The sequence below is a fragment of the Egretta garzetta genome, unplaced genomic scaffold (assembly GCF_000687185.1).
Source record: "Egretta garzetta isolate BGI_Z169 unplaced genomic scaffold, ASM68718v1 scaffold754, whole genome shotgun sequence".
Taxonomy (NCBI): Eukaryota; Metazoa; Chordata; class Aves; order Pelecaniformes; family Ardeidae; genus Egretta; species Egretta garzetta.
In genome coordinates this window covers 248,017-259,854 of record NW_009259587.1, presented here as the reverse complement: position 1 = coordinate 259,854, position 11,838 = coordinate 248,017, and the positions used below count along the sequence as shown (strand labels likewise).

At 42.7% G+C, this 11,838-nt stretch overlaps 1 protein-coding gene across 1 annotated transcript; it reads left to right on the top strand.

Annotated features, from left to right (window-relative positions):
• Nucleotides 1–1,533: 1,533 nt before the first annotated feature.
• On the top strand, nt 1,534–2,421 carry BASP1 (brain abundant membrane attached signal protein 1). Its single transcript, XM_009637877.2, has one exon. It carries the CDS (start codon nt 1,539–1,541, stop codon nt 2,271–2,273), a length of 735 nt encoding a protein of 244 aa, XP_009636172.1. The 5' UTR covers nt 1,534–1,538; the 3' UTR covers nt 2,274–2,421.
• The last annotated feature ends 9,417 nt before the right edge of the window (nt 2,422–11,838 follow it).

Genomic DNA, 11,838 nt, shown 5'->3' with positions numbered 1-11,838 from the left:
TCCTATGAATTTTTACTGGTTTTTATCTACAGTTTTGGCAAGTGTGTGAAAAATGTAGGGCCTATGAGGCTACCTACCTTTGCAAAAGAGAAAATTAGAATGATTTAGCTCCCTTGGAGAAACTTGGAAATTAAACATTTGTTTGACAGTATTTTGAAAAATTCACCTTCTCCACTATTTTCAAATGGTACAAAACTAGGAATTTTTTTTTCTTAACCTTTCATTGAGTCTGAATGATATATTTAATACCAGAAGTGTATTTTTTAGGCAATCGTAGAGATTTTCATGTTCATTAATGACACGATATATCTGTGTCTCCTCCTGTTTCAATAGACAAAGAGTGCTTTGAAGCAGTGTGGAAAATTTTGTGTATTCTTAGTTGAGACTCCCACACGAAGGGTATATAAATACTGGTACGGTTATGTACACGCTCAACTTCTTTTAAACAACTGAACTGTGTACCTGATCACTTGTCATGCTTGCAAACCGTGAGCAGAGGCTACAAAGCATGCACCCCTCTTACCACCCCCTGCCCCGATTTTTATTGTGTCATGTCACGTACTACCCGTAAGCCCTGCATTCGGAAGTGCCCATATTTGCTTCTGTTGTCTTCCCCAGTGGTCACAGGCTCGCTGTGTTTCAGGCTCTGTGTTTCCCATCCTGCGGCGGGGGCCTGTGGGGTGCTGTCGTGTGCGGGAATGGGGGGCTCGTGGTTGGCGATCCCTGTGGGAGCCACAGGGTGGGAAGGGGCTGGGTGGGGTCTCCGTGCATGGGGACGTCTCCACTTGGGAGCTGCTCCGACCTCTGGGGCTGCTGTAATGGGGTGCCCGCACCCCTCTGGGTGAGGGAGGCGCGCGCTCCCCGCCTCCGGGTACCATCAGCCCTGCACCCAGGCTGTGTATCCAGTGGGAGCTGGCTGCGCAGGTAACAAGCGGGGAGAGTGGAGTGCGTAGCTGCAGTCTTCTGTCTTCGGAAGAACATCGGCCTTCTCACTGACTCTAGGCTCACTTTGATCTTTCCAAACCTTAATGCAAAGCTCGTTCATAGCCTTTGCTAGAGCGATAGTGGACTTTGTGTTAACTGAGGGCAAATGCCAAGATTGACAGTCAAATTCAGTTTGCGCCCAACCTGAATATAAATGGGCTCTTTTCTACATCCACCCTTTATATCCCTTTCTCAGGTTCATGGTTTATGTTAGTCCTCCATCACCTTGTTACTCCCTCCACTCCCTCACCTCTGAAGAGTAACCAGGGTTAGAGGGGTTCAGAGAAGGACTGTTGAGAAGGGGATGTGGCAGAAGGGGGTTTGCTGACTGAAATGCTGCAGGGCTGAGTGGGACGTAAGCTCAGTGGCAGTGGTGCTCAGTGGTGTCAATGCATTCAGCTGATAAAGTCTGACCAAGCCTATTGTAGTCTTCCTTTCGGAGCCAGCATCAATTTTTCTCTTGCACCTCAGTTGATCTGATTTTGATTCTCTCAGTGATAAATGCTGGGCTTTGGGTAACCACTTCCTTCTCTTTTCTGTTACAGAGCTCCGACATGGGAGGCAAACTGAGCAAGAAGAAGAAGGGGTACAGTGTCAATGATGAAAAAGCTAAAGACAAAGACAAGAAGGCTGAAGGAGCAGCAACTGAGGAAGAGGAGACTCCAAAGGAGGCTGAGGATGCCCAGCAAACCACAGAGACCACAGAAGTGAAGGAGAACAACAAGGAGGAAAAGGGCGAAAAGGATACTCAGGTCGCTGCCAATAAGACGGAAGAAAAAGAAGGGGAGAAGGAGAAAACAGTGACCCAGGAAGAAACCCAGAAACCAGAACCAGAGAAGTCGGAGGCGGTTGTCGATGCGAAAGTAGAGCCACAGAAGAACAATGAACAGGCACCCAAGCAAGAGGAGCCGACTGCAGCCTCTGCTCCCGCTGCCGGTAGCGAAGCAGCCAAAACTTCTGAGCCTAGCAACGATGCAAAAGCTTCCCAGCCTTCAGAAGCCACAGCTCCCAGTAAAGCAGATGACAAGAGCAAAGAGGAAGGGGAAGCCAAAAAGACTGAGGCTCCCGCAACGCCTGCAGCCCAAGAAACTAAAAGCGAAGTGGCCCCAGCTTCAGACTCAAAACCTAGCAGCAGCGAGGCTGCGCCTTCTTCCAAGGAGCCCGCGGCAGCAACAGCGGCACCTAGTTCCACTGCTAAGGCCTCGGACCCTGCAGCCCCACCAGAGGAAGCGAAACCTTCTGAAGTTCCAGCGACTAATTCGGATCAAACCATAGCAGTGCAAGATTAAATTGGACAGCCTGTTGAAACAACCACTTAAAACAACCTGTGTCTTTTTTTTATTTTTTCAGCTATACTAACTCGTTTCAGATCTGAAATAACAAATATGTATTGCCCAGAAAGAAAAGGAGAAAAAAAAAAAAAAAGAAAAAATGAAAAGGATGTCCCATCAACTTGGGAGGGAGGGAGGGGGGAGAATCCAAATAGTATTTTTGTGGGGAAATATCTAATATACTTTCTGCCAACTTGACACAAGTCCTGGATTTAAAAAAAAAAAAAGTAAAATAAATGGATGTCTGAAAGTACAGCACATCTTTTGTATCTGAACTGCTGTAAATGCACTCCACCAATGTATCAAAATCTTCTTTTTGTTCTGTAATGGGGTTTGGGAGTGATGCGTTTGATTCTGCCCACTGGGTTTGTGCCAAGGCAATCAGATCTTTATGAAAGCAGTATTTTCTGTGGTTTTTTTATTTACAGCCTTTCTTATTTTGATATTTTTTTTATGCAGTGGATGAATGCCAACTTTCAGACAAAACCCACTTAGCTGTCCACATATTTCTCAATGCCAATCCTCCAATTCTTCCTCTCCAAATATTTTTTGGGAGTAAAAAGCATTCTCATCCTACTTAGCCTACCTAGATTTCTCATGACGAGTTAATGCATGTCCGTGGTTGGGTGCACCTGTAGTTCTGTTTATTGGTCAGTGGAAATGAAAAAGTCTGCGTTCATTGCAGTTCCAGTTTCTCTTCCATTCTGTGTCACAGACACCAACACACACTCATTGGAAAACAAAAGAAAAAACAAAATGTACAATGGATGCATTGAAATTATATGTAATTGTATAAATGGTGCAACAGTAATAAAAGTTAAATAATTTAAAAAATATAAAAGTGTAAAGACTGATTAAATCTTCACTTTTACCTCATGGGAACTAGGTGAAGGAGATCCTTACTCAGAGAACTGTTACATCTGGGGCTGCATATGCTCCTATTTATAGTGAAGTAGAGGTAAAGAAAGAACCTGTCAACCTCATGGCCCTAGAAACACGCTGCCATAAACTCCTACTTCAAGAGCCACGAGCATTCACGGGTGCAATTGGAAGAAGTGGCAAGTGAATAGCACACCTCATACAGGTTTTATCCCAGGCAAAGTAGAAACGGCTTTTGCCTGCCTAAACACGTGGAAAAAAAGCTGCTGTCTTGCTATTTTAAAGAGCCAGAGGCGTGCTGACGGGGTTTTAACTGGGAGTAAGACCGTGGATTTGATAAACTGATCTTTTCAAATGAGGCAATTAAATTTCATCCTAGTCCTGCTAAAATATTCCTAGTGGTGATGTACTTTGTTCTTTTCCCCTCCGCCACTGTGCAGGAGATGAACTGCAGCTGCCACAAAAGGCCAATTCTGTGTATTTCCAATATGGGTAACCTTGGGTAGCTGAGCAGTTTAGCCTAGCATAAACAACATTTTTGAATAGTTTTGCCTGTTTGCTCCATTTTTATTCAGCAGAACTGCTGAATAATTGCAGTTTCTGCTGAGTGGTGCCCTTGCTGGATGCAGTCAATGGTTTCAGTGCAGAGCCCAGGATTCAAAAAACTGGTTAAAGAAGCATATTTGGTCTGCCCATCAATAAGCAATTAGGGTGAGCAGAAGTTCTGAGAGAATTGGGCAGTGGTAAATAGAAACACAGCTCGTACACATACCAAAGGGGTGAGCGGACTTGTATTTAGGAAATGAGGGAAATGGTGTTTTAAAATGACATAAATTATTTCACATACTCTCTCTCCATGCAGCGAGGACGATTCACTCTACAGACTTCCATAATTCTTATCCTTTATTTTATTCAGAAATACAAGGTTCCTATACCGTGCTGGGGATACTGATGTGCAGCCGTGCACCCGTGGAAAGCTTCCTAGAACAGGCAGGAGTAGTTCTGTTGGGTTTAGATCAGGTCATTCACTTAGATGAATCTTGCACCACCATCAGGCTTTTGCATCCTTAATGCGAAGGAGTCAATTTCATGCATAACATGTCAAAATGAACTGGAATCGTTTGAACAGAGAAAGGTCATCTAAGTACCCTGGCTTAAAAAGAAGGCAGGCATTTTTAGACTAAATAGCTGAAGCACTGCAAGGGGCCAGGCAGAAAACACATTTGTAGTAGTTTACCAAGCTTTGTGCGTATGCAGCTGCCACAACCTACAGCATCTTTGTGTGGCCAAGTCTGTGGCTTTCTTGCAAATCTGTAAGAACCCTCTGCCGTCGTTTCCCGCTGTGGATGTGTCCCAGAAAGGGAGAACTTCTGTCCACAACTCCCCCATGAATTTCCATGAGACGGGCCCAGGATTGAGGAGGAGTGCAGGGATCCTGCAGTACTTCGTGGTGACATAGTACTGAATCGACCCGAAGCTGATGGGACTAATTCTGAGCTCTGCCTTTGGGCTGGAAGTGGCTGCCAATGGATAACAGGTATGTAACTTGTTTACTGGGATGGTATGAGAATGTGCCTGCTAACAACATCACACCTTGGCTGGTATCACACCCATTCACTTTCAATATAATGTTCAAAGTAGTGCTTAATCTCTATTACTAGAATAGTTTGACAATCAACACATGCCTTGTTTCCCCCTGGGCTTTCTTCAGTTGGCACACTTGGAGCTGGTGAGAAGATCTTGAATGCAGTCTGTCTTTAATTCTTTGAAGCAATTAAAAATAACCCTATGCTCCCCAGCTCTATCCAAACCCAGCAGCCTCGGCAGCAGTTGACAGCAAACTCTTACCACACCAGCCGCAGTTCTCACAACCTGTTGCTGATGGTAGTTTCTTCCTGACGGTGTCGATGGTGCAAGGGAATGTTTTGCCCCACGTGGCTGGAAATCACTTGCACATGGGCAAAGAAATAGGCACTCGTGTTTGAGAAGCTGAGAGGCAGTGCAGCCAGACTGATGCACTTACTTAAGTGCTCAGTATTCTCAAAAAATAAAAAGGAAAGTTGGCATATAATGGTTTTAATTCTTTTACTAAAAGAGGGAGCTGCCAAATTAGCCTTGTCATAGTAATTAAAATGCTTAGTGTGTAACTGATAGTGCCAAGGCATTCTGGTTTAAGCCATTGCTCCGCAGTGCTGCTATTCTACACCTACATACGCAAGGAAAGAGATCATCTCTGTTCAAAGAGCTTATGAACTAAGCATCTATGATTAACAGAAATGTGAAGCATGTTGCTTGCCTGAAGTGGCATGAGAAGAGGGTAGAGCCTAGAGCCCTGCTTTTCTCCACCTCAGTCCAGTATCTCATCTCCAAGATCCTCTTTTTCTGAGTTATAATCACTCTTTAATAACAGGAAAAGTATGCTAAGGGTACAGAGCTAACAGGCATGTTAATGCTTTGAGCGTAAGCACATTGCAGATAACCTCAAAAGACCCAGCCCTTTTGTGAAAGCGTGCCAAAGGAATGGAGAAATTCAACCCTGGGAAAGAACCTTTGCTATTGTTCAGAGCCCCTACAGAGAGATGTTTGCAAGGTCTCCCGTGTTTTGCCTTGGAGACTGTCAGAATCTGCTGCTCTCCCTTCAACAATAGGAAGGTCACTGCCATTGCCTTCGCTCACACTTCGCTCACACTTTCACAGCAAGGAGAAATACGGCTGCTGTTAAACGTGCAGCAGCTTAACCTTTCCTTTTTTTTTTTTTTCCCTTTCCTTTTTTTCCTGTACTTGCAATGTAACTGCTGGCATTTTTATAATGACGTTTTGAGATGGAAAAACAACTAGTGTTAAAATACTCATAATGAAATGAATATCTGGGAGCAATGCTTACCCCTTGCTCTGAAGCTGGTTTCTGTACACTTTACTTAAGCGTTCGTACAGGATAGACACTTCCATGAAGAAAGAATAACAGAAAATTATGGATGTGTCAGTGTCTTATGTGACACCACTTCTAGGCATGTGACCATGTGATTGCCTGTGCCTAAACTGTCAGTGACTTCCCAATTTGTGCTGGTGCTTCCTTTGTTCCAGCACTTAACTAGGAGGTCTGGCTGTTCTCTGCCTCACCTAATGCTTGCCTTCTCCCGATCGGCTTGGACCCCAGCTCGATTCTGGTGTACTGAACTGAGCTTGAAGCCGTGGTTGAATTAAGGCATTGTCTTGCTTCAGGAGCTTCTTATCATTAGATTGCATTTCCCTGAATTTATCATCTGTATTTAACTAAACTGGGGAGTGTGTCAACATAACACCTCAGATTTGTTGCCAGTGCTGCACAAGGCATTTTCTCACAGTACATTTCTTCAGTACATTTACTGTTATACTTTCATTGCTGGCTCATTGCACTGAATTCATAGTCTTTAAGGCTATTTTAAAAGATTTTTTAAATGCTAATCACTTGGTTTGCTCTTTTTGATCACATTTTTGTTTTCTGCACCAAACTCTTCTGTCTCCGCATTTATCCTGAGTCTGAATTGGTTGACTTTCTGCCTTTCATTTACTTTTTTTTTTTTTTTTTACATCCTGTTTTATATTTAACCTTCCCACCATATTTCATGCAATATGAATGCATGTTGGCTGTTAAGCAGACAGATTTGGAAACCATGGCCCTCTAGTCATCAGAAAAACACAGCATAAGGAACAGCAGCATACATGTGTTTTCCTTCATTGCTGTGAAAGAGTCTTCTCCGGGACTGGCAGATCTTTGCTTGCTGCATTTGTCATGGTGGGCTCAATCTCTGGCCACAGTCAGGTAAGCAGGAGGAGGTATTTTTAGGTTTGTTTTGTTTTTGTTGGGAGGAGAGGGAGGGAGTGGATGTTTCAAAATGTGGCCACAGGAGTTGGGACATAGGGCTTACGAAACAATATTTTTGTTTCCTGGAGCAACACTATTGTATGTTGTTAACGGGCCACCACAGGGTTACCAAGTCTCTCCAACATGTCAGGATACTTGTCTCTTTTTTAGCGTATTTGCTTGTGTAGGCAATAAATATTAATTCCAGCTCTTACTCTCATGGCTGTTTAAAGGTAGTGCCTCCATCTTAAGCTTATCTTCCCTCCACAGTCTTACATGTCTGAGAGTCTCCTGTTGCATCAGGAGTCTGGCTGAGCTTCTTGATGGCTTGGCTTGATCAAGATTGCTTTTTCTGAGATTGTCCAGTCAAGTGAGGTGCAGATTTGTTTGAGTTACAACTTTGTTCCACATACCAAGCAAAAGTTCAAATGTTTTATTTTAAGGTGAAATCTTCCTACAAGACCTACCAGTCTGTTATTTGGAACGTCATCAAGTTGCTGAAAAATGAATAACTTGCTAAATATCAGTGCCAGTTCAGCTGGCCAGTAGTTTCAGATTAATACTTGGTAAAGTTGGACATTCAGTCTCACTTGAGAATTAAACAAACTGTACTGGGCTCAATGCAAGGACCAAACAGAGCTGTTCGCATTAGGAGGTGGAAAAGTAATAGAATTAATATTTTTTTCCTCCATCCAGTTCCAGCCAGTTCAGAAAACCAGTGTGAAACAGGAGTCTGTCCCTAGGTGGTCTTTTTGCTTTGGGAATGGGGCAAAGCTCATAGTAGCCAGAGTGTAAGTCATACCAGCCAAAAAATGGAGAAGGTCTTTAAAACTTAACAGTTCATACTTTAAACCTTAAGCCTGAATAGTAGGTGTTTTAATCACAGGCTACACAGCCCCCCTGAGAAGCCGGGCTACTAGAGATATCCAGTATGGCAGGATGCCAGCTGCTGGGCTTCTGTTCTATCTATTCCAGTGGCTCTCATTTGTAGCACTCCTTTTCCCCTATCCCTGTTTTATTGGCGTTCTACCAGTTTTAGGTTTATTATGTGTTAATGAGAATAGCGTGCTGTAATGACAGCCCATGCTGATGCTCCACTAATAGCATTTTTCTGGCTTTTAATTTATTTTTTTTTTTAGAGTTCTGGCATTACTTGCAGGATTCTGGACCAAGTCTATAAAAACGTGTATGTTTACCAAGTAGAATATGTATTGATGTGGTGGGAAGGAGAAGCTGAAAAAAAATTGTATCATTGGAAACTGGTGCAAGTCTGAAAGAGCAAAGCCTTTATTCTGCAACGGTCCGGGATTCTGAAATGGCTCACTGTAAGCTAAAAGACCCTATGGAGATTTCAAAAGATATCACATGTCAGTGTGCTGAATGCATTGTTGGTTTAAGCTCTGCTGCTCTGTCCAATTATCTGAACTTTGTCAGCTGCACTTCATTTTTTTATTTTTAAATAAAAGACAGCATTCCCAAGCTAGCATTTTTGTTTCAAAAGGCGAACAACAGTAGCTCATAATGAGTACATTGCAAAGGAAAATTTCAATCCCGTTAAACCTCGAATAACCTTTCTCAGTAGAAGAAGCTCTAACACTACTTAGGAATCTTTTCCGACATTTTATTTCAAAGAAGTTTCCTGAGAGCCAGTTTTTCAAGGGCATATTCATAAAAGCATACTTTTATAGCATAACTGTTGATGGTAAGCTAAATGGACAATCTAATGGAGCCTGGCCACACATAGCAGGCTAGGGAAAGTTTTTTCAAAATTATTGATTCAGGTCCACTGAACTGTATGAAAATTGTTTTATTTGCAATTATTCCATATAGATCTGAAAAAAAAAATATTAGCAATAGAGTGTCACATTATAGTAGGTAGTATTGAATGATTGGATATGAGAGAATTAAGCCATTAACCTTAGTGATAACCCAGTAACAGACAGATTTGGATTTGAATTGAAGCAGTGTATGAATTCTAATTAGGTGATTCTGTGATTCTGTGAATGTAATATAAGTTCTGAAATAGTAAATTTAGAGGATTTATTCAAGAACTTAGGTAGTCAGGTTTTATGAATGCTTCACAGTGTTTCTGTGAGACAAGAGGGACAACGTAAGGATCAGCATATTTCTACATATGCATTTAAAAATGAAACAGAGAAGAATAATTAATGATAGCAATGAGGAGTGGTATATACTGTCCAATAGGTGTTAAATTGAAACTGATGCATCATGGTGCACTTAAATATCTTGGGCTTGAATTTTGCCTTGCACCGTATTCTGGTGCGCTATCTTAGTTGTGTCACATACATGTTGAACCAGAATTTTGGGTGAGATTTGAACAGCAGCTCTGTTTTCACTGCACCAACACTATTATTGTAGCCATACTTGACCTAATTTTATGCCAATTTTTCTCATTTAATCTGCCAAGACCAACATGGCTACATTAGTAGGGGTCTGAATAGGTGACGACCCAAACTCTCACATGGGCCTTTACCATCCAGACTGAGCTCTGTGCTACCATGTTGCATCTGAGCTCATTACCTCTGGCTTTGATGTCTCCGTACCAATGGCAGAGATTGGAAAAAGCTGCCAGTGGGTTTTAACGTGTGTTAGGTGCCTCACATCTCACTGATCCCCTCTCTTCCCCCTGCTCAAAAAGTAAGGGCAGCTGGTACATTCTGGCAGGCTGAGCTAGAGAGTGCTGCTCTGGGTCAGCTGCAAGGCTGAAAACTTGAAAAAAGCTATAGAGTTCCTTGGTCAAGATAAGGAGAGAATAGAAAGGAACAGTCTTTGAAAGTATGATAGCATAAAAGTGATGTTTAACTTCATGGTAGAGTTAAGGTGACAAAAACATAGGCTGCGTCCCAAGAAGAGCAGCACCTTACAGATGGGATCACATACAGTATTGTGGAGGAGGAAGTGCAGTAAAAAAATGTAGCTGCCATAAGAACAAATATTGCTTTTAGGCAAAAGCAAAACTTGTGATGATTGGAGGGACATCCAGTTTGGCAGAAAGACATGTCCACTGTTGCAGTCATTTTTAGAGAAGGCATCATATTTGAAATGTATTTAAAGAGATTTTTTTGTGTGATGCTGACATTTCTGAGACTTAATTTAGATTACCAATACAAGAAAAAACACTTGGGTATATTCAGTGAAATTTTGCAATGACATAAGCAAAATCTTTCTACAGCAGGATGTAGGAGTGTAAAAAGAAATGAACCATGGTGTTGGTGAAGTACAAGTTCCTAGCTAGCACTCTGAATACATGCAATGTTATTGATAAAAATGAGAGGATGGGATGGTAGCTGTGGCCACAGTTCTACACACCGATCAGAGCTCATTTTCAATGGACAAGAAGTCCTGTTTTAGTGATAGTATCATGAGATACTGTCAGATCCAATGACACTATCAATCAGATCCAACTGCAATCAATTCTAGTCATAATGCTTCAGCCTAGATATGACCTTTCTGAACGAGCAGCTTTTATGGGAATGGCTGTTTCCATTCATTCTATAACCTTGTTGTCCAGCTTGAAAATCCCACAATGAGTTTGATGGCATTGAAAGTAAGAATCAGTCTTTTGCAAATCAGTGACAGAGGATAGGTGTAGGCAGAGAAGACTAAAAGGACATTATAAGGTCAGAGAAGCATTTGGGAAGGAGTCAGTCAGAGTGGGAATGTCAGGAGAAAAAAAAAATATCTAAAAAAAAAAAAATTGCAGTCGTTGTGCAAGGCCAGGATAATGATTTTCAGAGCACCACTTTGAATGAGAAGGGAGACAAGGCACAAGCTGGGAGTCTGGACTAAACAGAATGGGTTGCGGGCTAGCGATGTTATGCAAAAAGAAAGTACAGGGGTTTTGCCTGCATGTGAAGGCATGGAGAAAGTCACACACTGCTATTCTTTTCCCTTTTGCTCCAGCTCTCGCACATTGATATTTACTTCCTCCTGCAGACCTAACCTTCCCCTCAAGGATCTCTTTCTTCTCGTCCTCAAGATATGCTTTAGTCAACAGGCAATATTTTCCTAAGGTGGCCAAAGCACCCATTTAAAAGGAACATGACACATACTATGTGTCTTCCAGAGGGCTCCTGTGCTTCTGGAAAGGCTTCATGTACAGCCTTGCCCTTCTAAGCATCTTGTATGAAACAAAGACGTACCAGCTCACCTGGTACCTGAAACCAGCATGTATCTTACCTGGTTACTCCTAGATTTTCACCACTGTTTTATCACTATGCAGATACAGGTGGGTGTGTAGTTTTACTACTTGCCTGAAACAAGAATGGTCCTGTTAACCAAAAGAGATCATTTCATGAGCAACTTCTCCAGCTGCCGTAGGTGCTGCCAGGGCTGGACAGACCATGCGGGTGAGGAGAGCTGCCCACCTTTAGCTCCCCAGAGCTGCCTGCTGTGGGCTGCTGGTGGGCTGCCTCCCCCTGCCTGCCAGCTGCTCCTCCCTCCGCCTGGGACATATCTGCACCAGCCTCCTGCTGGAGAGACTTGGCTGGAAGGACAATAAATCACCTGGGGAGGCTGTGGAACTGCCTCAGGGGAGCTTAAGGGTGGGGAAGAGAACTATTTTTCAGGAATTACGTGGGTATGGGTTGCATCTCCTTTAGGGCAGGGGAATGGGAAGCCCTAAAAGACCTTGAAAGTCAAAGTCCTTCAAGTTTTCTATGGTTGCACGATAACCAGAGATTGTCCTAGTGAGAACTGTTTTCCTTCACCTGAATAAGTAAGAGTTAGACTATATTTGCTTTTGTGGAATAATAATTCACTCTGCATTGCCTTCAGCAG